The 26869-nt window shown below is 36.9% G+C and overlaps 2 protein-coding genes and 2 pseudogenes across 2 annotated transcripts; 2 read left to right on the top strand and 2 right to left on the bottom strand.

The window, feature by feature from the left end:
- Positions 5288-6040, top strand: LOC104722591 (annotated as a pseudogene).
- On the top strand, positions 6101-7765 carry LOC104722592. Its single transcript, XM_010440789.2, has 3 exons — positions 6101-6521; positions 7004-7364; positions 7467-7765. Exons 1-3 carry the CDS (start codon positions 6129-6131, stop codon positions 7643-7645), a joined length of 933 nt encoding a protein of 310 aa, XP_010439091.1. The 5' UTR covers positions 6101-6128; the 3' UTR covers positions 7646-7765.
- On the bottom strand, positions 8786-12523 carry LOC109127192 (annotated as a pseudogene).
- On the bottom strand, positions 11680-12276 carry LOC104727781. The gene has a single exon (XM_010446854.1). It carries the CDS (start codon positions 12274-12276, stop codon positions 11680-11682), a length of 597 nt encoding a protein of 198 aa, XP_010445156.1.

Genomic DNA, 26869 nt, shown 5'->3' with positions numbered 1-26869 from the left:
ACTGAAGCTGGTGCTCTGACTTTCGGAGTTCCATCATCAGTGAAGGTCGGCTGAACTGCTTTAGTGAGATTACGCAACGAAGACTTGAAACGCTCTGCCCACAGTAGCTGGGTGTCGTCGATGACAGGAGGAGAATTGCGTAGTTCTTCTTGTTCTTTGGGTAGGAGTGGAGTATTTAAATCTGCTTGTGAGGCAATTGTATCTTTTTGAGCAGGAACAGAGGACGAATCTCCAGGTGGAGACACATCAGATGGAACCGTAGAGGTGGCCGGAACGAGGGTGGAGTGAGCGGAGACAATTGGAATGGTCGGGTCAGGAGGGACAAGCGCGGGTGGTTCAGCGTTCAGATCCATCATCTAGAAAGGAAGAGGGGGAGGGGGAAGAAGATGTTCTCGACGGCGGCGAGAGGCCACACCGTCGGTGAGATCACAGCTCTCGGGGGTTCCAAATATCTTAAACGTAGATTTGGTACTCGTATAAAATTTCTTCTGTTAATTGTTATTATGCGTGATTGTTTTCACAAAAGTAAACAGCCTGAATACGTAAAATTCATGAAATGCGTAACACATCAACTTATGAAAAAAAAAAATCATGAAAATATTCATTTAAACAAAGAGTTACAATATGATTTGAATAAGAAAAATTAATTGCGAAATGGCGGAGTAGCCATTAAAATATAGCAGCATCAGGACATCATGCATCGATCTGCTATTCTACATAATATCTAAAAACTTCCATAATAAAATAATTATATATAGTAGATATAATAGAAATAGTTAAGAAGCATTATTAGGCGCAACCGGAGATTGAAAACAATAACAACAACATAGAACAGCCCCGATTATGATGGCAATTGCAAGGACGATTGCTACAATCATTACAATCATACCAGGCTCCATTTTGTTTCTTTCACGGCACCAATATATGTATTCTTTCTAACTTTATTTTCTTCTCGTGTATTCTTCTTTGTTAGTTACAAATTGTATTTATAGACATGTGTAAATTTTTGTGTAACCAAATCGGAAAAAATGGAAGTTTTTTCATTTTGAACTTACCTAGGAAAAACTGGAAAATATAATTTTACATTTTCATCAAGGAATATTACATTGACTCAGTAAAATATATATTAACTAGGAAAAACAGGAAAGTTTACATTTTTACTATGGTACTTTTGATTTCCATCATATGTAGTAGATTTAAGTCTACTAGACTAGAGTCCTAGGTAAATTAGACAGTGATCTGAGCAAAGCCTTTTGTTTTCATCTTTACTGCTATCAGATTCAATGAATGTCCGTTTTTTTGTTTTCTTATGGATCAATTTTGTTGATTAAAGCGTACTTATTTCCTTGTCAGAGTTCTCGATTCATTATAATGTGTTTGGTAGCAGTTTCAAAGTGTTACTATTTGTTTCTACCGTTGGTGATTGATATCCTTTATCGTATAAAACAGAAGTCATCTGTCCAATAATATTAAATCAGATTTTGATTTTTTTTTAATTTAAACAAATACAAAACAAATATTAATGATTAATAAAATTAGATTTACAAAAAAAGAAAAAAAAACGACCACGATCGTGTAAAAAAGGGGAAAAATATTTATCCTGATTTTATTAAAAAAAACAAAAATTACAATAAAACGATTATTAAGAAAATAAAGATCAGAATCCGGCAATTCATTTTTTTCTAACGAGATTTCAACAAAAAAAAAAAAGAAGTTTTTTTGAAAAATCCATATTTTAAAACTGCATTGGACCTAACTCCTAAAATTACTCACACTAACACCACCACGTTCAAAATTAACCATGTCACGATCTCAAACAATTTCATCTCCTATTTAACATCCAATTAACTCAAATCTATTCTAATTTATCTCTCTTTCACTCAGTCACTCTTCCTCTCCATTGTTTATTTTCTTAGAATTCTCAGATTTATATTTCGGTTTCTCATCCATTTTTCCAGACTCTCCTTCTTCTTCATATTCTCATGTGTGCATTTGTCATTCGAGTTTAGCAATTATGTCATCCAGGTTAGTGTCTACTCTTTCTTCAAATTTGTTTTATTTATTTAATCTCATAAGATTTTTCTTCATTTATTTTGCATGTCGTAGGTTGAAGATGCCATTGCTCTAGATCCTGAAAATACTCACATAGTTATCACTGATGATATTTCCTGGTTTGTAAATCTGAAATCTGGTACTATTCAATAATATTGGCGTATTTACATTTGTTTAGAAGCACATTATTGTTTCTTCGGTCATATTGACAAAACAAAGAATTGCTTGATTTAATTCTTACTGCATGGGATGTATAGTCCAAGCTAGGAAATAATGTTTATTATTGAATATCTGTTCCATAATCTACCCATGTGTTATTCAAATGCCTACTTGAACCATCTGATCATGTGGAATACAAACAAGTAGTAATATATATATATATATATATATATATATATATTTCATCCAAATCCTTATATTAGTAAAAGAAAAGTACAACTTACACTTCGGACGAAAATACCCCCGACGTCAACAGCTAGAAACATCTGCGAGAAGGTCAAAAATGACTTTAGTGTTTCTTGAATCGGGTTTTATTTCAAAACAAACCCGAAATTCGATAATTGGATATACTTGACAAAAAGTGGGCTTTAAATGAGTTCCATACTTTTTTATGGGCTCCAAACATCTATAAAGTACATATAAAAACGACATTAGTTGGGGATATGGTTGTTTTCCATATACTAAGTTACCTCTCTATCACGCTAATCAATCTCATCAATTACTTGAAAGATATCACGAAAACTAAGCCAATTATTACGCTAAACAATCTCATCAATATACTAAAAAGATAGCAATCTTGGTTGCAAATTTGGAAAACAACCATAACTGCTTCTTAAATTCTCTAATTTAAATTATACTAAAAATAGACAATTAATTAACCCGTAAACAATATCAGTATTCTCATTAATTGGATATTTGAAGAATATACCCTAAAATATACAAACAATATTTTACCAAATTGTTGATACGTTTCCAAACTGTAGTATTCAAAGGTTTAATCACCATACCTTTTAGCTTCATTCCTCTCCGGTGAGACTATAGTAATGGTTTTAGTAGATACCATGGAATAAGCTTTATATTAGTAGTTTTTGTATGTATCATATTCGTTTTCATTAGTTTATATGTATTTTTTTTTTTTGCAAGAATCCATTTATTATGTTCCTAATTCAATATGTGTTTTTGTAGATGTCACTGGTGAGGTAGTTAATTTCGGCTAAATGAAAACTCATGACAAGGTACTAATGAGTTTGTGTTTATTCTATACATATAACAATTTGTAACTTTTTAACATTATGCTACTGAATTACTATTTCTTCTTTCTTAAGAGATGAACGTTTAGCGTGCACACTATGAAGGGCCTTTTGCTGAAAACATTCTCTTAGCTTGCCAAAACAACATGCATATGCATAAGATGGTCATATGTTTGCCTCTCTTTTTTTGACAAACACAGTGATTTCCTAAGATCAATTCTTTCAAACATATAACTTTGTAAATTTTATATTTGCAAAGTTATGTATTGTTTACTTGTATATATATATTTGTAAATAAGCATGTGTTGCAAGAGGTTTAGTGGTTTACTACAAGAATGAAATGTTGTTCAGATGAGTTTAAAAATCAATACCATTCATATATCATTGCTTTAGTTTGCTATTTTTATTTGTTGGGTTTTAAGTTAATCATAGATTGAAACAATCACAAATAAAGTTTTATTAGATTTTTAAAATAATTGGCAACTTAACTGATACCAATCTTTTTGTTTTTGCTTCAACGTATAAATTCTTTCAATCACCCTAAATTTATAAAAAAAGGTGAAAACAAAATGGACAGAAAATAAATAAGCATACACTGTTTGAGAACGAAAACTATCAACTACTTTTAGAGTTCAGACACAAAATAACAATCTGAGAGCATGACAATCAATTCGAAAAATACCAAATGACAATTTGCAAAACTTAATTTAAAAACTGAAATAACTTACCAATTGGTTCATAACTCTTTGAATTCAGTAAAGCCGAAGTGATTTTGCTGAATTATTAATTGCCGATCTGTACATATAAATCCTTTGACTGTGGCAGCGATTTCCCAATTTCGATTTTGTGGTAGGTTATGCTTTCTTCAAAAAAGGAATAGAAAATCACCATGTTTGGAAATAATTGATACGAAGACCAGTTCGATGTTGACATGAATCGAAGAACAGAAATGAGGAGGGAAGTGATGAAGAAGGGAAAAGGTTGGTTTAGATTTTGGGTTTCTCGATTTTGTCGGAGGAGTTAAAAAAAAAAAAATGTTTAGTTTAATGTTAAATTGAATAATTTTACAAAAAAGCCTAATGTAGCCCATTAAAATTATTTATAAGACAATACTAAAGAGCCCACTAAACTAAATTGTTGAGATTACATACAGCCTAATAACTTTATTTGAAAAATCAGACATAATTTCTATGTAGAGTCACTGTTTAAAAGAAAATTTACAATAAACTAGAAAGCATTTGATAGTAAAGACTAGAAATTAATAATTATTACATGAAATGATTTTTTCTTTTTTTACAACATGAAATGTTATTTAAATAAGTATTTTCTAACCATGAAACCAAGAAAACAGCAAAAATTCAATTTACTCATACAGATTTGAAGTATATCTAATTCGTTTGGATCCTTAACAGAAATTCTTATAAAATTTTCAAAACTCAGTATATTATCATTCACTCTCTTTTTTCTTCTATTATTTTATCCAATGTCTAAACTCATAACAAATAAATTTAATTTACTGACCGTGAATAAAAATATAACATATATCAATCTGTTATGAATTTATGTTCGGTGAACATTCCTCCACGCTGTAGCGCGGATCCGGTCCTAGTGTATATAGTATTTTATGATGTTTTCATTGTAAGATACTAACATATATTTAGGATCAAGAGAACGCCACATATACTGTCAATAGTGTGAACAAAAAGAAAATGGTATTCATATATTAGGTTACTATGTGTGGATATTTCATTTTTGATTTTTCATATCTTAATCTATAAAATTATTTTGTTTCCGTACGCAGTAACGGGTGGTGTACTGTAATAATTTAGAAGTCCGATGAGGCGCGTGGTGGTTATTAATTCAAAGTGCAACAAATTATGGCCAAAATATATTTTCATCAAAATGCATTAAAGATGACTACGTACGTAAAGACAATTTGACCAGCCAAATTAGGAAAAGAATCATGTCTACGATATTTAATCTTCTTCTTCTTCTCTCAGAATTCAGAAACAATTGGCTTCCAAAACACCCTTGAAGTCGCGTCTCCAAAACGGTGAGAAGCTCCACGGACACTTTCTCCTCTCATTCTCTCCGGAGTTAGCCGAGATCGCCGCACGCGCCGGCTTCGACTTCATCATCGTCGATATGGAGCACGGCGCTGGGTATTTGGGTAGTTACGCTGATAAGCTCTTCATCATGTGCCAGGTTCGATTCTCTCTCTCTCTAATCCGTTTTTTGATTTTTCAGTATTTTTATTGGGTGAAAACTGTTAAATTGTTAAAAAAAATAAACTTTTTGGTATAATTTATGTTGAGGTTGTAGATAGAATCAGAGGAAGGTGTGAAGAATGTGAATGAGATCGTAGCCGTTGATGGGATGGACTGTGTGATGATGGGGCCGAGAGATCTGAGTGCGAGCTTGGGGATACTTAACGATCCAGGGAACCCGAAGTTGAAGTCTGTCATGAAGGAGGCGGAGACGGCGGTTTTGGCATCTGATCCGACGAATGGAGGAGCTTACTTGGCTGGGATGACCACGGCTCAGGACAAAGCGCTTGATCTCAAGGCACGTGGTGTTCGGGTCAACTGATATGGCACTGTACAAGAAGGCTGTGGTTGATGAGGTCAACGCCTTTAAGGCTTAGTGTAGTAGTATTAGTATTGAGTATTGACTATATAAATAAATCAAAATGCATGTCATTCGGAGATTTAAGGATCTAATGTGTTGTCGTTTCTATTTTTGAAAAAGCCTGCCGTTTTTTTCTCGATATCGGATCAAACCAGATAGAACTCGAACTGTTGTTGTTTTGTTTTATCTTTATCAAAAATGCAATGTTTATCTCTGCAAGCGCTGCCATGGAAACCAAATCCAGTGGTTTTACCAGAGGTTCATCTTCTGAATCCCAAACAAGTGAACGAGTTCAGTTCTCTGTATCGCAGCAGAACTCGAAACTGGAGAATTAGAGGTTTATCGGAAGAGAATGTAGCTGATTCGAGTGGTGATGGCGGAGATTTGAACAAGTCGTTGTCTGGTATTGCGAGAAATCAAGTGGAGGAGCTACTGAGCAGAGAAGAGAACAAGGGTTTGCTTGATGGTCTTGAAAAAGCTTCGTTGAGAGTGGAGATTGCCAAGAGAGAGCTCGAAGAGATAGAGAGGCAAGAGATTGAGGCGAAATTGCTACAGGATTATGTTAATCAGCTTGAATCTAGAGCCTCAGAGGTTAGAGACTTGGGAGTTTTTTTTTCCGTGTAGTTATAAAGATGATGAAAATTGAAACTTTTTGATGATCTTTGTGCTTGGAATGAGATTTTCGGGAGGTTCTTTAGATTGAGAAATGAATGGTCTATCCTCATCCATTAAGTATGATATATTGCAGGACATATTGGTTATATTTCGAGTGGAATAGTGAATTTGTTCATTGTATGCTAAGGATAGGTTCAAGTTGTTGATTAGTTTCAGAGTTTCAATCACTATCAATGGTGTTGCGTTTGTGCTTGAGACCTGGAAGTGGGGAGATAGTTCATTTGATAAGGTTACTAAAAATCATGAATTTGGTAGCATTTTGAGTTTTCGTTTTTGGTTTTCTCGTGTTTCCGATTAAAGTCTTTAGTTTGGTTATTGTAGACAGAGGAAGTTCATGTTTTTCTATTACCAAATTCCTAAAGGAAACTATGACAGAACCATGTTTTATCTGATTCAAGATTGCAGAATGCCAGCAGGAGATCATAGCAGCAAGATCAATGGTTGAGGAAGCAGAACGTGCCTTGTCTTTAGCAGATACCGCGGTAATTGGAAGTTCAGAGAAAGGTTATTCGATCAATAAAGACAAGGAGAGAATAGAATCAGCAAAAGCGGCAGTTGTCGCAGCTGCGGTTGGGACCATTGCGGAAACCCCGTTTGCTCTTTCTCAGGTCTCAAGCATCGAGCAGCTTGTTCTTCCCCTAGGAGTAGCGTTTGCAAGCTGTGCATTGTTTGGAGTCACATTCAGGTATGCAGTCAGAAGAGACTTGGATGACAGTCATCTCAAATCAGGAGCTGTTGCAGCCTTTGGTTTTGTGAAAGGTAATAACAAATACTTTTGGTTACTGTCTTTGATCCAACTTCTATGAATTGGTCTACTTTTTTTTTTTAAATCTGATTTTTTTGTTGTTGTGTGTTAAATAGGACTTGGTATGTTGAGCAGAGGGCCGCCGTTAGAGCTGAGCTGGGAAAGCTTGTTTGCACATGGGATAGAAGGCGCCGTTTTAGTGTCTCAGAGTGTTTTGATATTTGCGTTTGCGTCCATAGCTTTGGACTTCTGTTTCAAAATGAAGCTCTTGAGACCATTTCCTAGCTCTGACTAGATTGAGATATAGAACAAAGCAATTTTAAAATTGTAGAAATGGAACAATGAAATTTGAACACTTTTTTATGTATATTTTTCTTTAATTAGTTTAAAATGTAAATCTTTCAGGTTCACCTTCCATGTTTCTGTTTTTCGTTTGCAATTTATATTTTTTACTATACTAAAGAAATGGTTGCAATGTGTTTGGTGAAAGATCAAACGAAATGGCCAACTCCTGAAGCACTCCTGTTTCAAACACACAAAGCCTAAATACTTTGCGAGTCAAATGGCAATGAGAGTTTTAAACACAAGCATCTTTGGTAATTTAATTTTCGTAAGCTATCTGTGATTGCACTATCAGTAGTGTCTGTTCATTGGTTCCATCACATAATCATTGTTCTTATATAGTTTGTTTGTGTTCAAGCTAATTGATGACGATGATCTACCTGAGAGTAAGGAAGATGAAGAAATATTCTGTACGCAATTTTAATAAGGCAAGTAATCTGTAGATAACAACCCGAAATAGGCATCTCTAGAAGTTCACATTTTTAATAATCAAAGTCTGGTGGTCTGAATATATCTTGGAAAAACTGTCCTCACTTCTACACTCATTTTGGTTTTATCATACATTTTTGTGGTTGGTTGGTAACCATATGAGTGTATATATATCATATATGCTCGGTTTTGTAGATTTAATCATCAATAAATTTAGCCTAACGTTAGTTATCACATGTCAGTGAAACGTTAGGTTTCCATGAAATGTAATACTAATACTACTACTATTATTATTTGGATAAAAATATATAAGATATAATAAATAAGTTTTTTCACAAAATCTAAGTTTGGAAAAGCTGACACCGTGTCTCATTATATTCTTTACATATGTCATTCTATTCAATTTTAATAGATAAAGTAAAGTCTATTAATTTCATTAAGTTATTAATTTTAAAAAATTAAAATCTAGTTTCATATTTTTTAATATACAGTATACAATATTAAATATAAATCTATTTTCATATATTATTATACTAATTTAGAAGTTACCCCATCCTAGTTTCCATGCTTTCAAATCTGGTTTCCAGCAAAGAGCGAAAAGAAGATTTACTAAACTCCCCATCATATTCATCAATGCTGTGTTCCAATAAACACCTGAACTTTATATTATATAGTTGAAATGTTATACAAAGAGTTAAACAACCAGCTTGGTGGCACTGTATACACCTCGTACAAGGATGTAATTGTAATAGCATGTCGAGAAATCTTATCAGCTGCAGAATTTTTGTCCCGGGTGACATGATCTATCGACGAAGCAGGTAATTTCTTCATCCAATGGCGTATATCGTATAGCAGTGTACTTAAAGTCATATGATCTCCACAATTATTGATTAGCGAAATAAGCTCTTTGTTGTCTCCTTCGAACCAGACGTATCGGAAACCATGTGGCCCATATTACTTGTAAGATATGTAGAAAACCAAGTGCTTCTGCTTGCAGTGCCGAATGTGCTTCTTGTAGTCTTGCACAACCCATCAAGATGACTTTCCCAGTACTATCTCGTATTAACCAGCCTGTATTTGTAAAAGATCGACCTTGTAGATAGCCACTGTCAAAATTACACTTGAGCCAGCCACTTGGAGGTGGAGTCCAATTGCTTGAGTGGTTGTTCCTGCAGTTTTGTGTTGTTGAGTTCTGATCCACTAGCTCTGTTTCGTCTGCGTTACGATTTGCCTCATACCAGTCAATAGCTTCTTGTCTTCCTTTCTCTGCTACATCGTCTGGGAGTCTTGAAATGTTTTGAAAGAGAAATTCGTTTCTGGATTTCCAAAGTCTCCACATTATCCAGAAAGGTAGCAGGCGTTGGTCAAGTCGAAGATTTTGATCCTTATATTGACATATCATGATCCCAATGTTAGCTTCCAGATCATCAGTGAAACTTACATTGCCTACATGACTGGTAACGCATCTCCAAACAGCCTGTGCAAAGGAGCATTTAAAGAGAATATGGTTGATGGTTTCCTCTTCTCTGCAACATTTTTGGCATATTGGATCAGCTGGTATCATTCTTGTCCGTAGTTGAGTTTGTGAGGCAATGGCGCCTGCTAAGCATCTCCAGATGAAATGGCACAGTTTTGGAGCTAACTTCAGATTCAATACTTCCTTTTTTTAAGGCTACCGATCCATGTGGGGATATTGGTCTCTGGTTCTCCGGAACATTAACATGGGTAGCAACCCAGTAACCTGAGCGAACACTATATTGCCCATTTTTTGAATAAGCCCATGCATAAGTGTCTTGCTCTGCATATTTAGAGAGGTATAATTCCTTAGCTAATTGCTGATCTTCAGGAGTAAGCACACCTTCGAAAATGTGAGGATTCCATTCTCTTTTTCCGTCTTTCCACAAATCAGAGACTGTCCAATTGGCATCTATAACCGGACCTGAGGCTGGTCGTGGAGGGAGGGTAGGCAACCAAGGATCTTCCCAAATTTTTGTTTCTTGGCCATTCCCTATCTTTACTTGAAGACCAACTTGTAATAGCTCCTTACCATATTGGATTGATTTCCAACCATAGGATGATCGAGGACTAGTAACTGCTTGTAGATAAGAGGAATGGGGATGATACATTCCTTTATATAGCCTTGCCAATAGACTTTGTGGATTAGTCATAATTCTCCAAGCTTGCTTAGCTAAAAGGGCCCTGTTGAACTCATGAAGATCTTTAAATCCCAATCCTCCTTCAGACTTAGGGAGAGACATTCTGTCCCAAGCTATCCATGGAAGCTTTCGACGTCCTTTTTCTTTTCCCCACCAAAAGGTTGCAAGTACGCTTTGTATCTCTTCACAAATGGACAGAGACAATAAGAAACAGTTCATCGAGTAAACTGGAAGTGCCAATGCCATTGATTTTATTAGAATCTCCTTTCCAGCAGGTGATAAGTACTTAAAGGACCATCCTTCTGTTCTTTCTTTTACTTTCTCCACTATATACTGAAACATCTCAACTTTTTTCCTTCCAAACTGCTCTGGGAGCCCCAAATATTTGCCATTATAGATCTTCAAATGTCTCTGCAATATCTGTTTTTTTTAATTCTGGGATTTTCATACCAAAGATGATCGATGACTTGTCGTAGTTTATCTTTTGACCAGATATTTCTTCATACTTCTGGAATATAGCAGCCATATTCTGACAATTTGCTTCAGTAGCTCGGCAAAAAAAGAGAGAGTCATCGGCAAACAGTAGGTGAGATATAGTAGGGCACTCTCTTTCCAATCGTAGTCCATGAATAGCTTTATCCTCGACCGCTTTTGTGATCATTTGACTGAGAACTTCCGCGCAAAATAGAAAAAGATAAGGGGAAAGCGGGTCACCTTGTCGTAGACCTCTTGATGGTTGAATGTAGCCATAAGGGGAACCGTTAATTAGTACTTCATAGGAGACGGTTCGCACACAAGCCATAATCCACTGTACCCATTTTCTATCAAATCCAAACTGAAGCATAAGTTTTTCTAAGAAGTTCCACTCGACCCTGTCGTAAGCTTTGCTGATGTCTGTTTTAACAGCCATGTATCCTCTTTGACACTCTCTTTTCACCTTTAGTGAATGAACCAGCTCATGAGCTACTAGGACATTCTCTGAAATATTTCGTCCCGGAACAAAGGCCGCTTGCGAGTATCACTATCCCCAAGCACTTTTTCAGACGCATCACCAAAACCTTCGAGATTATTTTGTAGTTAACGGTGCAAAGACTAATAGGGCGATAGTCGATCATACCTTTAGCATTAGTCTTTGGAATCAGGCAGAGTTGAGTATGATTAACCGATTGGTCCATTTCTCCCATGTCAAAGAAGTGACGAACCATTCGACATACATCACTACCAATCAAGTCCCAGAATTTTGTTGATAAAATCCTGCTGTAAATCCGTCAAATCCCGGAACTCGGTCTGCACCAATGAGAAAGGTTGCCTCTTTTATTTCCTTGTCTGTCACTGGCTTCATCAAATTTTCATTCATCTCAGAAGTGACCTTTCTTGGTAAGTTAGTGAGGATACTTTCATATTATGTGCTTTGAGTTGCCGTAAAGAGGTTTTGAAAGTATGTTTCTGCTACTTTACCGATAGCACTGTCGCGGAAGTGCTCAATCCAATTTTCATCAATAAGAGATTTGATGCGGTTACGAGATTTGCGAAGCTTGGAAGAAGCATGAAAATACTTGGTGTTCCAATCTCCCTCACTCAGCCATTTGTTTCTGCTTTTTAGTTTCCAATGTGTTTCTTCATCCCGATAAGCCTGGTTTAGCTTTCGTCTTAGTTGTTGGACATCCTGAATAGATGTTGCGTGATTTCGTTCTGCTGCATCCAACTGAGCTTTAAGGCTTTGTATCAACTCTGCAGAATTCGTTTTATTCCGTTTCTTCCACTGTGATAGTTCTTTTCGACACATCTTGAGCTTATTTTGGAATCCTCCTGAGTTATCAATTACTCCTCGGGACCAACCTCTGTGGACTGAAGCAATAAAATCTTCACACCTTGAATAACGTCGATCATAACGGAACTGGCCTCTCTTTATCTGGATTTCCTCTGCAATGTCAATAATTACTGGTGCATGATCTGATCCAGCTAGTGTGAGAAACTCAGAACCAGATGCTGGGTACATTGTTTGCCAATCAGTATTCACAAAGACTCTATCAAGGCAGGATTCAATCGTTTCCTTCTGTCGTTTGCCCACCCAACTGAATGGATTACCTTTAAATGTCAAGTCTTTCATATTACAACAAGAGATCATGTTGTTGAAGTCCCTGCAACTGCTCATACTACGAGTTCTGCCACCTTTTTTCTCTGAAGCATGCAAAATTTCATTAAAATCTCCACATAACATCCAGGGACCAGTTCTGGTCATAGCGAGTCGTTGTAGTCTTTCCCATAGATGGTGTATTTCGCTTGGGATATGATTACCATAGATGCAAGATAAGTAGAAATTGAAAGATTTATATTGAATATAAAGATCTACTAATCTTACATCATAGGAAATAACTTGAACAGAAAGACAATTTTTCCAAAATACTGCTAGACCACCACTTAAACCTCGAGGAGGGACTAGAAACATATCTTCAAATCCCAAACTTACTCCCAGGTCTCTAATATAATTGTTTTGCTGCTTTGTCTCCATAAGGAACATCAAGTCCAAGAGATACGTTCTTTGCATCTCTTCTAGGCGTCGAACTGTCAGGGGTTGTCCCATTCCCTGACAGTTCCAAAATCCAACTCTCATGGAACCGGTGGTGGTACCGGCCCCACCGCGGCTCCGTCGTTTTGTTGCAGCTTTGCAGTATCAACATTCATATCTTCAATCTTGATAGCAGAACTCTGATCTGAATCCCAGCCTAACTGACGTTTACCTGAACTTGATGCTATTATCTCATTATCAATCTCCTCACAATGATTTCTCTTTCGAAGGTGTCTTGCCAGCATCTCGACATCTCCTGGGGTATGACCTGTATCCTCAATGAATGCAGGCATCGGGTGACTGTGCTCTTCCTCACCATAATCCTGCCCTACAGAAATACCAGAAGAGATACCCTCCAAAACATTGTGATGAGGGTCAATGTCAGAGAGGGTATCCATGTTATCCGAGTTTGGAGCCTCATGACTGTTCTGAATATTATCAGGCTTAGTAGCGTCGTTAGCCGCTTGTGGTGGGATGTCTTCATCAATTTCTTCAATATGAACCCCTGGATTTCCATGATACTCTTGGTTACCATCATCATCATTATCAGCACCATCTGATTCATGACCACCGTTCTGGAGGAGACAACTGCCAGAGTCATGGGTCATCATACCACAAACAGAGCAGAATCCTCTAAGGCGTTCACAAAAGAAACTAATAACCGTATTAGTTCCCTGAGTGAACTGGTAGTTCCGCTGAAAGCGCAGAGGATGCTCAACATTCCAATTGATCCTTACTCGCACAAACTGAGTACGATTCGGATCATCAGCATCAAAGTCAGTACCCACCATCTCTCCAAGGGATCGTGCAATTGAATCAACAACACCAAAATTCAAGTATTGTAGAGGGATTCATCGGATTTGTATCCAGAAAGGGATAAAATTGAGAGTGGGAGGATCCACCTCCGGAACCCAGCGTTGGAGGACCAGCATCCTCTCCGCATGTGACCACGGACCGCGACGGAGAACAGTCTCCAAGGATTCTTCCGAGGGGAAGACGAATTGGAATCTTCTATTTTCTACAATTCGGCCACGTACAACACCGGTTAGACCCCAAGAGCGGGGAAGGGATGCCACGATTTGACGGAGGTTTTGCTTACGAGGCATCAAAGGGCGACCGAGGAGACAAAAGCGGTTTTCATCAGCCGCTTGTTGAACCACCGCTTCAGGTAAGGTGAATGGAACATCGTCAATTCCAAGATCAATGTTTTGAAGGGCTCTGCGAATGTTGTCCGCCATGGGTAGGTAATGGAGCATTTTGCAATATAAGGATTCGAATGGGAAGGATTGAGAAAAACGATTGAAAAGTAGAATCCCTAAGCGACTCCTTATATAGAGTCTGATCCATAGTAGTACAACTGCTAAATCCTGGAAACCGATCACGAAATTACAGGGAGTAACCGCACGAACATGGAGAGGAAGGAACCGCCCCACTTCAGCATCAATAACTGTCTGAATCTTCACTGGAAGATGACCAAAAGAGAAAGAGGCGAAGAGGAACTGCCAAATCGCCCAGAAAGTCGCCATTTTTACCAACAATGCGTGATGGTTAGTTGCACATTCTTGGATTTTTTTTTTTTTTTTTTAAACTAACCTTATAAAGTGTAAAAAAGTACAATGTTATGCCATTAGTTTTAAACAATTATTAGTTAAAAAAAATCTCTCTCTAAATAATTATTAACGAAAATTACTAAATATTTTTTTAAAAAATAAAAACCAATCAGAATTTTAAAAAATAATATTTTATATCTAAATAGACGATATAATTATTTTTAACAACTAGATTTCAAAGATTTTGTTCAAATTTTAAATTATAATTCTCCTATCATCTTTCTTTTATTTTATTTACAAATTGTTTTGAATTATCATTGTTTTAAATTATCATATAATACTTACGATAAATAAATATGTAAAATTTTAACTTATTATAAAAAAACAATATATGTACAAAACACATACATAAAAGTATTTTATTTATGTTTTGCTTATTTTTTACATATATTTTGCTTATATTTTACATATGTTTTGCTTATATTTTGTTAATTTAATTTTTATATTAAACAATATATGTAAAATGTTACGTAAATACAAAATCTTATCGGGGAATTATTTTTTTCGATAACTAATTTACTTATCGGTGAATTATTTAAAGATACTTAATTATATATAATATTTTAATAGTTTTATGACAGACTTCTTTAATTCAGTTATAGAAAGCCGTCAAGGCCTCTGACCCAACCAAGGGTGGGGTATTCCTTGCGAGGATGGCCACACCTCACGACACGACAGTGGAAATGAAGAAAAGAGGTTACAAAGATGGGTAAACCCAAGAGGCATAAAAGAGTAGATAAGATACATCGAGATAGAATCCATGAGAGCTGTGAGCCAGTGACTAGGTAGTGGCATGGGACATGAGAGATCACGGTAGCTCGATTGAACACCCTCGAGAAAATCGATGGATGACAGGATAGTCATGGTTGGATGACCTTGTGACGTTAGAAATGGAGCCAAATCCCAAAAGCTCACCAGAGTGAGGAATAACAACATGAGCAGTGCATTGGCAAAGGATCGGTAGACCAAGGTTTGATGGTCAAGGCTAGTCTGCTTTAACATCCAAAGCGGAGGGACATGATCAAACTGGAAGCGCCATTGATAATTTAGATAACAATCAGTACGGGTGATGCGAATGGTGCTGAAGAAAGCATGCTTGAAATCGTCGGATGTAAAAGATAGGTTACAGGGCATAAGATCATACTGATTCAAGCCTTTAACGACAGACCATATAAGCGAAACAAGAGCCAAAAAGTGCCAATGATTACAGTAAAACCGTAACAATACAGGTGGGTTCTCTCTCACTTGGGGCCCTTGGCCAAGGAGATTAAGAACACCACACAAAGCATGTAGTCGGTTTGACATGAAGGAATAAGGTACATGCTTGGTCTCTTTAGTTTCTAGCATCACAAACAAAGTGAAGATGATGGTATAAGGGTGACACCTGAATGCGCCAGATGGGTTTGGGTTTAGAGTACCATGAGAGGTGTTAATCCCAAAACACTCATCCACAAGAAGATCATAAACCATGGTTCTTACATAGTACTCGCAACACCAAAGCAGTCTAGTTAATTGCAGTCCCAGATGGAGTCTTCGGCCAACGAGATCAAACAAGGTAGCTAGACAAAAGCTATGGATTGAGAGAGGGGTAGATATATTGGACCTGGGTTTTTGGATGTTTGGCTTGACCAATTGGCTTGCATAAGGATTGGTAATGAAACACATGATGCAACTAAGCACAAAAGGGGATGCGTGAAGCATGTGGGGAATAGAGGATAGGTTGAAGAGGCATTGGTAGCCATCGTTCCATAGAGACGAGGTCATAATGCAGGCCTCTTCAATCTTTGGTAAACAAAGGTAACGCTCTTAAGAAGTTCTGATGGCAGGGTTCACAAAAAAATATTGTACCGGTATAGCGACATTGATTGACTATGCTCCAAATGCAGTCTTCGGACAATTGGAACTATAGGTCGACACAAAAGCAAGCTACAGGAGGACAATGAAGATTTCGGAACAGACCTGACCAATTGAAGTACAACACTAGGGTCATGGGTTCTCGTCAAAGACTCGCACAGCTCCGGCGTCAAAACAGAGCTCCTGTCCAGTTGCGCCCAAGCAGAACACTTAGTGAGAGGATGTGAATCCAAGGAGCAGAGAGATGTTGGTGTTGACATCGAAGGGAGCCGGTGAAAGAGGCGAGAAGCAAGTCTAGCAGAGCATTCTGAAATCTCGGATTCTGCATCGAATGGCTAGGGCCTCGAGAGAAGCAAATCGCCGAGGGAACCCACCTGAAGAGACGGAAGGGGAGAAGGGTAATGAAACTGGAGCATGGCCAGAGTAGAGGTTTTGAGAGTTGGCGAACCTCCGGTGAATTCACTAACGAAACCAGAACAGAGAAAACACGTTTAGAGAGCAGAGGATGACACAAGGAAGGAAGAGCATGTGCCCATCGGCGCCGATCGGATTCGACGCCACCGGTAAGAGGATTCTTGGAGAGCGTGCCAGAGAGCGAAGGCGGCTAGGGCGAACTCCAGCTATATTATGACACTAAATGGAATATGTATTATGTTAGTAATTAAGAAGGTGAAGGATTTGGTTTGGAAGGTGAAGGATTTGGTTTGGTGATGTATTTGATTTACAATGGGAATGACATATATATACTGGTTGAGTTTATGTTAGGGTTTTGTACTACAATACGATTAAAAGTCTTGATTAGCAAGTTTTCAATATATTGTGGGAAGATGTTAAAGGTATATACTCCAAATATATTCGATTTTAGTAACTTTAGTTCGTTGACGGAACAATTTAAATGTAAAGGTTTAATTTCTTTTTGCCAATTATTATTATACTAGAATATGACCCGTGTTAGAGCATGGGTTGAAATTCTTTCGTATTGTTTATTTGGTAATTTTTATTTAAAACATTGTATATATGATAAAAAGGGGTTTTTTCATACCCCCACACTTTTATTATACAAAACTTCAAATTTACTACATTAACTTATAATTTTGTGCGAAACCATACCTGAGACATAACAATGTTAAATCACCGTTAAATTATGATGACATGGTTGCCACGTTGCACTGTTTGATTATTCTTCTTCAACCTCTCGCCGAAGAACACAACTATTTGGGTTTAGTGAAATCCACGCTATTAGCAACGATACAACAGATTTGTTATCTCAATGTCTTCATAATCTCTAATAAGTGATTACTAATTAAATTTGTATGTTCTTAAAACGTTTCATCAAGATCATCCTGTCACTCTCACATCAATTTCTTCACCACCACATCCACGTCTGATTCATTAATTCCTCACATGTCATTTGATTAATTTTACAACAAATCAAGCAAAATTTTAAATCTCTAAAATTGATTTTTTCTTGATCTCAAGTTCAACAATTTAAAATCTCGATCTCAAAAAATTTCTTATTCAATCGGGTACTAGATCGGCGAAACCCAACACCAACAATACGTGTATACAATATTTTGCATTTATTAGTCGGAGTCGTTTCTTCTTTTATCTTAACAATTAGTAAGTAAGATCCGATTAGTGTAATTGGGTTTCAATTTTTTGATAAAAACCGACCCGGTGATTAAGATTACATAATTAACCTTAATGAGTTTTGAAAAATGTTTTACAATGAGGGCAACCGTGGAAATCGTTTGAGAAAAAAGAGAATGTCACAAAAATGTAGTCCACAATTGTTAAGATAGATATATGAAATTCTTGTTTTAAAAAGCAGGTGGAGAACAAAGGGGTTGATAAAATCTTACAATCATTTAAGGATCGGAATCTGAACCACCCTTTCTCTTTCTTATTCGTTTGAGCGTACAAATCGATGGTTTCAAAATAATTAAGTTTCATAACACATACAAATGTTCATAACACGACCACGAGAAAAGAAAAAAGAAAATTGAGTTGGATTTGTTTTTCTCTGTTTATTACTGACGACTTGCGTTTTCTTCTAGTTTAGATTAACTCTATAAAGAGAGAATGTAAAACTGTCTTTTAGAGACATTGAAAGTTTGTCTCTGTTGGGCTAAGCTTGAAGTGTGACTTGCAGAAGAAGTAATTCTAATTAAGATTATGATTAGAGTTATTTTAGGAGACATCTAGAATAATCAGTTGTAATAAGTTCTAATGAGATAAGGAGATATCTAATCCCAAATAGTTTTAGGAGAACTATCTCTATATATAGAGTTGCCAAAGCTTGTGGTAAACCTATGAGTTTAGAGAGAGAAGTTTAGAATTTGAGAGAGAAAGCTTTAAGGTTTTTGTGTAAGATTTCCTTTTGCTGAATAAAGAGAGTAATTCTTTACATTCTTGTTCTAAATCTTTCATAGAAACAATAATTGGTATCAGAGCTACTCAGGTTTTAAGATTCTGCAACAAGTCTTATTCGAGAGATGAGTGAAATCGTTGAGATGACCAACAAGGCAAAGGAAAAAGTCCGGTCCTCCATACAATGCCCGATGCTGACATCAATCAACTATACGGTGTGGGAGATGCGAATGAATGTTGCGTTACGAGTACACAAGGTGTGGGAAGCGATTGATCCTGGAACAGAAGAAGAAGAAAAGAACGACCTAGCAAGAGCACTTCTATTTCAGTCTATTCCAGAATCAATGATCCTGCAGGTTGGTGAACAGAAGACTGCAAAAGGTGTATGGGACTCCATCAAAGCTAGGAATCTTGGTGCTGAAAGAGTAAGAGAAGCAAGATTACAAACCCTCATGGCCGAATTTGATAGACTCACAATGAAAGAAACTGAGTCAATCGACGATTTTGTAGGCAAACTTTCTGAAATTTCTACAAAATCAGCCTCCTTAGGTGAAACTATTGAAGAGATCAAGATTGTGAAAAAGTTTCTTAAGAGCCTACCGAGGAAGAAATATATACACATCACTGCAGCCCTTGAACAAGTCCTAGATTTGAAGACAACCACCTTTGAAGACATCGTTGGAAGATTAAAGACCTATGAAGAAAGAATCAAAGAAGAAGATGATTCACAAGAGAGTCAGAGCAAGCTCATGTATGTTAACTCTGACTCATATGAAGGATACTATGATGGTGGCAGAGGAAGAGGTTCAAACCGTGGGAGAGGTAGAGGACGAGGAAGGTCTGGATATCAACAGAAGGACAAATCCAAGGTTACCTGTTACCGTTGTGACAAAATTGGTCATTATGCCTCCAACTGTCCAGATCATCTGCTCAAACTGATCAAAGCACAAGAAAGCGCCCAAAAGGAAGAAGAANATTACGAGTACACAAGGTGTGGGAAGCGATTGATCCTAGAACAGAAGAAGAAGAAAAGAACGACCTAGCAAGAACACTTCTATTTCAGTCTATTCCAGAATCAATGATCCTGCAGGTTGGTGAACAGAAGACTGCAAAAGGTGTATGGGACTCCATCAAAGCTAGGAATCTTGGTGCTGAAAGAGTAAGAGAAGCAAGATTACAAACCCTCATGGCCGAATTTGATAGACTCACAATGAAAGAAACTGAGTCAATCGACGACTTTGTAGGCAAACTCTCTGAAATTTCTACAAAATCAGCCTCCTTAGGTGAAACTATTGAAGAGATCAAGATTGTGAAAAAGTTTCTTAAGAGCCTACCGAGGAAGAAATATATACACATCACTGCAGCCCTTGAACAAGTCCTAGATTTGAAGACAACCACCTTTGAAGACATCGTTGGAAGATTAAAGACCTATGAAGAAAGAATCAAAGAAGAAGATGATTCACAAGAGAGTCAGAGCAAGCTCATGTATGTTAACTCTGACTCATATGAAGGATACTATGATGGTGGCAGAGGAAGAGGTTCAAACCGTGGGAGAGGTAGAGGACGAGGAAGGTCTGGATATCAACAGAAGGACAAATCCAAGGTTACCTGTTACCGTTGTGACAAAGTTGGTCATTATGCCTCCAACTGTCCAGATCGTCTGCTCAAACTGATCAAAGCACAAGAAAGCGCCCAAAAGGAAGAAGAAGACAACACCCATGAAGCCGACTCTTTGATGATGCATGAGGTAGTGTACCTAAATGAAAAAAATGTGAAACCTATGGATTTTGAAGAAGACTGCTCAGAGAATACTTGGTACTTGGACAATGGAGCCAGTAATCATATGACCGGAAACCATACTCTGTTTTTCAAAATGAACCCTATGGTCACAGGACGAGTTCGATTTGGTGATGACTCTCACATAGACATAAAAGGGAAAGGATCAATTCTGTTTATTACAAGAGGAGGAGAAAGAAAGAAGCTTGTAGACGTTTACTACATACCGGGGTTAAAAAGTAACATCATAAGCTTGGGACAAGCAACGGAATCAGGTTGCGACGTAAGAATGAAAGAAGACCTCCTCACTATACACGACAGAGATGGACATCTATTGGTTAAAACAACAAGGTCGAGAAACAGATTGTACAAGGTAAAATTGGAAGTTGAAAACACAAAGTGCCTGCAACTTACAACCTCATCAGATTCAAACCTGTGGCATGCACGACTAGGACACATTAGCACTGACACTATAAAAACGATGGTTGTGAAAGAGCTAGTTACTGGAATCCCTAGTGCACCAACAGAAAAGGACACTTGTGCTTCTTGTCTACTTGGAAAACAGACAAGACAAACATTTCCCAAAGCAACACCTTTTAGAGCAACACAAACCTTGGAACTGATTCACGGAGATCTTTGCGGTCCAATCACACCTCCTACAGCTGCACAAAAATGTTATGTCTTTGTCCTGATCGATGATCATTCACGGTATATGTGGTCTATTCTCCTAAAAGAGAAAAATGAAGCGTTTGAAAAATTCAAGATCTTCAAGTCACTAGTTGAGAATGAAGCTGGAACCACAATCAAGACATTCCGGACAGACCGAGGAGGAGAATTCATGTCTCACGAGTTTCAAGCATTTTGTGAGAAGGAGGGCATAAACAGACACCTCACAGCACCATACACTCCACAACAGAATGGGGTTGTGGAGAGACGGAACAGGACACTCTTTGAAATGACTAGAAGCCTTCTGAAGCATTTAAATATGCCAAACTATCTGTGGGGAGAGGCAGTAAGGCACGCAACCTATGTCATTAATAGAGTAGGAACAAGGAGTCTGATCAACCAAACACCATATGAAGTATTCAAGGCAAAGAAACCCAATGTGGAGCATCTACGAGTGTTTGGCTGTGTGGCCTATGCCAAAATTGAAACACCACATCTCAGGAAACTTGAAGATAGATCTAGGATGCTCATATACCTTGGTACCGAACCATGCTCAAAGGAATACAGACTGTTTGATCCTTCAAACAAGAAGGTTGTGGTTAGTAGAGATGTTGTGTTCGATGAGCTCAAAAGCTGGAAATGGAACAACTCTGAGAAGGACTCTGCTAATTCAGGCACATTTACTCTCAGCATCAGTAATGTTTTCAACACAGCTGCTGGAATAGAGAATGAAACAAACACAGAAGAAAACAGAGAAGATGGAGCAGACACAGAAGGTGACGAAAATGACATAGAGGGGAGTGATAATGAAACTGCAGAGGAGCAAGCTACTGTGGAAGAACAACCTCAAATGTTGAGACAGTCAACAAGACAAGTTAAAAGGCCTATCTATCTCAATGATTATGTCCTGTTATCAGACATAGAAGGAGAAACTCTTCTACTAGCAGTTAATGAAGAACCATGGAATTTCCAGGAAGCAAGCGAGTTGAAGGTATGGAGAGACGCTTGTGAGGATGAATTGTCAAGCATAATAAAGAACAAGACATGGAGTTTAGTTGAGCTACCTTTCGGAGTAAAACCAATTGGCTTGAAGTGGGTGTTTAAACTAAAACGGAACATAGACAATAACATAAACAAGTACAAGGCAAGGCTTGTAGCTAAAGGCTATGTACAAAAACATGGGATCGACTTTGAACAAGTCTTTGCCCCCGTTGCTAGAATCGAAACAGTTCGCTCTATTCTTGCCTTAGCAGCCTCCAGAAGCTGGGAAGTACATCATCTTGATGTGAAGACCGCATTCCTCCACGGAGACTTGCAAGAAGATGTCTACGTCACTCAACCAGAAGGGTTTGTCGTGAAAGACCATGAAGAAAAGGTGTACAAGCTACATAAAGCCCTCTACGGACTGAAACAAGCACCTCGTGCCTGGAACATCAAGCTTAACAGCATTCTCAGTGAGCTAAAATTCGAAAAATGCAGTAAAGAACCATCTCTTTACAGAAAACAGAACAATGAACATCTTCTGATTGTGGCAGTCTACGTAGACGATCTTCTTGTCACAGGTTCATCATTGAAACTGATTTCTGATTTCAAGAATGAGATGGCTGGAAAATTCGAAATGAGTGATTTAGGAAGACTCACCTACTATCTTGGCATTGAGGTTTGCCAAAGTGAGAACGGGATCGTGTTAAGACAAGAAAAGTATGCAAAGAAAATTCTTGAAGAGACCGGAATGAGTGAGTGTAACTCTGTTTTGTTGCCAATGGAACCGGGTCTGGAGCTTTCAAAAACTCAAGATCCAAAGCGCATTGATGAACGAGCTTATAGAAGAAGTATTGGCTGTCTGAGATATTTGCTCCATACTCGACCAGACCTATCATACTCTGTTGGAATTCTGAGTCGTTATTTGCAGGAACCTAGAGAATCACACGGAGCTGCACTGAAGCAGATTCTGAGATATCTTCAAGGCACTTCTGGCTATGGTCTCCACTTCAAACCAGGAACTCAAACAGGACTAATAGGATACAGTGACAACAGTCATAGTGTGGATGTGGATGATGGGAGAAGTATTGCTGGTCATGTGTTTTATCTCAATGAATGTCCTATCACATGGTGTTCTCAGAAGCAACAGGTGGTGGCGCTATCCTCTTGTGAAGCCGAGTTTATGGCAGCAAGAGAAGCTGCCAAGCAAGCCATTTGGCTACAAGAGTTACTCGCTGAGATTACTGGAACAATGTGTGAGAAAATAACAATTTGTGTAGACAACAAGTCTGCCATTGCTCTCACAAAGAATCCAGTCTTCCATGGTCGCAGCAAACACATTCACCGAAGATATCACTTCATACGGGAGTGTGTTGAAAATGGACAAGTTGATGTGGTACATGTTCCCGGGATCGAACAGAAGGCTGATGTGTTAACCAAGGCTCTCGACAAGATCAAATTCAAGAATATGAGGAACCTCATCGGAGTTCATGAACTATCAAAGAAGGATTTCAAGCTTAGAGGGGAGATTGTTGGGCTAAGCTTGAAGTGTGACTTGCAGAAGAAGTAATTCTAATTAAGATTAGGATTAGAGTTATTTTAGGAGACATCTAGAATAATCAGTTGTAATAAGTTCTAATGAGATTAGGAGATATCTAATCCCAAATAGTTTTAGGAGAACTATCTCTATATATAGAGTTGCCAAAGCTTGTGGTAAACCTATGAGTTTAGAGAGAGAAGTTTAGAACTTGAGAGAGAAAGCTTTAAGGTTTTTGTGTAAGATTTCCTTTTGCTGAATAAAGAGAGTAATTCTTTACATTCTTGTTCTAAATCTTTCATAGAAACAATAGTCTCGGCCATACAGTGTCCTCAGCAAGTTATATACTAAACCGTAATCTTCGGTTTCTAAGACGCCAAGCGAATCACATAGTTGTAAAGCGTCTTGATCGTGGTTGTGCTTTGAAATCTCTGACCTTGTCTTTATCCATTCGGAAATCGTACCAAAACCTACTTACATAAAACAGAACTGGCCAAATTCAGAATAGATTGCACCTAATGTGAGCTACTAAGTCTTATATATGTCTTGTTAAATCGATCCCTGGGAGATTAGATATATTTGTTTTGCTACCCCTTCCACTCAAATCCACCAAATAAAGTCAAGAGGAGATGGTGAAATGCTCTTATTTATAAAACGATGCAAAAAGAAGAAAGCCACTTGTGTTACATCAGGATGCCTTTATCAGCTTCATCCCAAAGGGCAAAGAGCAATGACTTTCTACTGTCACATTCTCACTCCATGGAAATGTCGAATGTGTGTGATATTTGACCATTGATTGAGGTAGAATCTAACTATAATGCTACGCTCCCCATTAAATCACTTCAACAATGTAATGCAACCCTCGATGATTCCCTATTCGCCAATCAATTAATGTAAAGATATTTTTTTTTAACACAAAAAGGAAAGATATTCCTAGATTTTCTCATATCTCTATCAACGTAAATTACCTAAAAAAAATGGATAAAAATTTGGTCTAATAAAGTATAATATTAGGATTTCATATAAAAATAAAAAGAATTTAAAATATATTAATTAGTATTTACTGAATTTGTTGACAAAAAAAAAAGTATTTACTGAATTTATTACACCTCCCATCTAACAAATAAGATATAGACTTTATTCAGTTTCAGGGATATAATACCTGCTTATATTTCAGTGGAATAGAATAGTGATTTTGTGCAAAGTTGTATTGTAGGATAGAGGTTCAAGTTTATTGATTAGTTACTGCTGTCAGTTTTCGATCCAACTTCTGTGAAATGGTCGTTTACGTTTGTGACTGAAATCCTGTGGTTTGACAAACAAGCACCAGGGAAAGAAAGAAATGGTAAAAAGAAAAAGACTTGATTTGTCTTGTTATATATATATTGTGTGTGGAAGTGTGAGCTGGAAAAAGATCCCATCCTTGTCTTGTCCGGCTCTTTCGTTGTTTTTAAATTATGGTAATGCTCTTTTGATGAACCACATTCAATATCCAATATCCGGATGCAAATGGTTATTGTTATTCGTTTAGTAACAATTAAGAATTTATATAGATATAATATCTGGATATATTTTAAAAACTTATAAAAGAAAAACTGAATTTCTCGATGAGATTTTTTAGAGGGTTTGAACAAGGTAAATTCATCCATAATTTATAAAAGTCAAAAATACCCCTATTTTAATTAAATAATTACAAAATATTTTTTCTTAATTCTAATATACATACAACTCTAAAATTCCAATTCTTCACCCACCAACCCGCAAAATCTCGTTTTCCTACCAAAAACACAAAAACATGAAAACTCGTTTTCCCGCCAAAACTGCAAAAAAAAAAAATTCCGTCAAAACCGCAAAGTAAAGTTTTTCCGCCAAAACCGCAAAATCTCGTTTTCCCGCCAAAATCTCGTTTTCCCACCAAAACTGCAAAATCTTGTTTTCCCGCCAAATCCGCAAAATCTCGTTTTCCCGTAAAAATGTAAAATCTCGTTTTCCCACCAAACTCGCAAAATCTTGTTTTTCCGCCAAAACCGCAAAATCTCGTTTTCCCGCCAAAACCGCAAAATTACGTTTTCCGCAAAAAAACGCAAAATTTTATTTTTTAGCCAAACTCGCAAAATCTTGTTTTCCTGCCAAAACTGCAAAATTTTGTTTTTCTACCAAAAACACAAAATCTTATTTTTAAATATTTATTTAATATATATTTATTAAAATAAGCAAAAAAATATAAGTAAATTTAAACCACTAAAACATATTCAACATAAAATAAAGGATTTTTTGGTATTTTACATATATTGTATCCGGATATAGATATCAAATTACAAAACAAACATAATTGAATCCAGATACAATTTATAGACACATGAACCAATAACACAAACGAATGTTGCGTTCAGATACTGTATCTAGATATTTTGTCTAGTTCACGAAACGAACATGGCTATATATGATTTGCGAGTAATGGAATACTTAATCAACTGTTTGATTTATTCTAAATAATTGATTGAGTTGATTATTATTAATCTCTGACCTGTATTATTTTTGGATCTGTCAATGTTTTTTTTTTAACAGATTTATTATAAATCTGATTTTTGTTGTTGTTGTTGTTGTTGTTGTGTGTGTGGTTAATAGGACTTGGTAATGTTGAGCAGAGGACCGCCGTTAGAGCTGAGCTGGGAAAGCTTGTTTGCACATGGCATAGACGGCGCCGTTTTAGTATCTCAGAGTGGTTTGATATTTGCGTTTGCATACGTACTTCTGTTTCAAATGAAGTTCTTAAGAGTTAAGACCATTTCCAATCTCTGACTAGATGATAGATATAGAACAAGCAATTTAAAATTTTTAAAAATGTAGGAATGAAGTCTTCTTTGAAGACTTTTTTGAATGTATAATTTTATTAATTGGTGTAAAAATGTAAATCTTTCAGGTTCTCCTTCCGTTTTTGGGATATTCTCCGGTTTTTTTTTTTTTTCTTTTTCAACTTTGGATTTAAAAGATTTAACAAGAATATTTTTAAAATCATTGTCAAATGTCAAGTCATTATTAGTCAGTCACTCGTGAAGTTAACCAGAGAGGTAGATGGGGTCCAAGCCATTCCTAACCATTCATTTATTATACTAACTACACGTGTAATAATCTTAGAAGCCTACCGATTAACCACGTCAGCACAAGAGTTGTTTTTTCTTTTTCTTTTTCTTGTCTTTCTATCGCTCTCAATCGCGTTTGTCGTGGA

Source organism: Camelina sativa, chromosome 11 (genome assembly GCF_000633955.1).
Source record: "Camelina sativa cultivar DH55 chromosome 11, Cs, whole genome shotgun sequence".
Lineage (NCBI taxonomy): Eukaryota > Viridiplantae > Streptophyta > Magnoliopsida > Brassicales > Brassicaceae > Camelina > Camelina sativa.
Note: the sequence above shows the minus strand (reverse complement) of the source record. Positions and strands in the feature narration are given on the sequence as shown.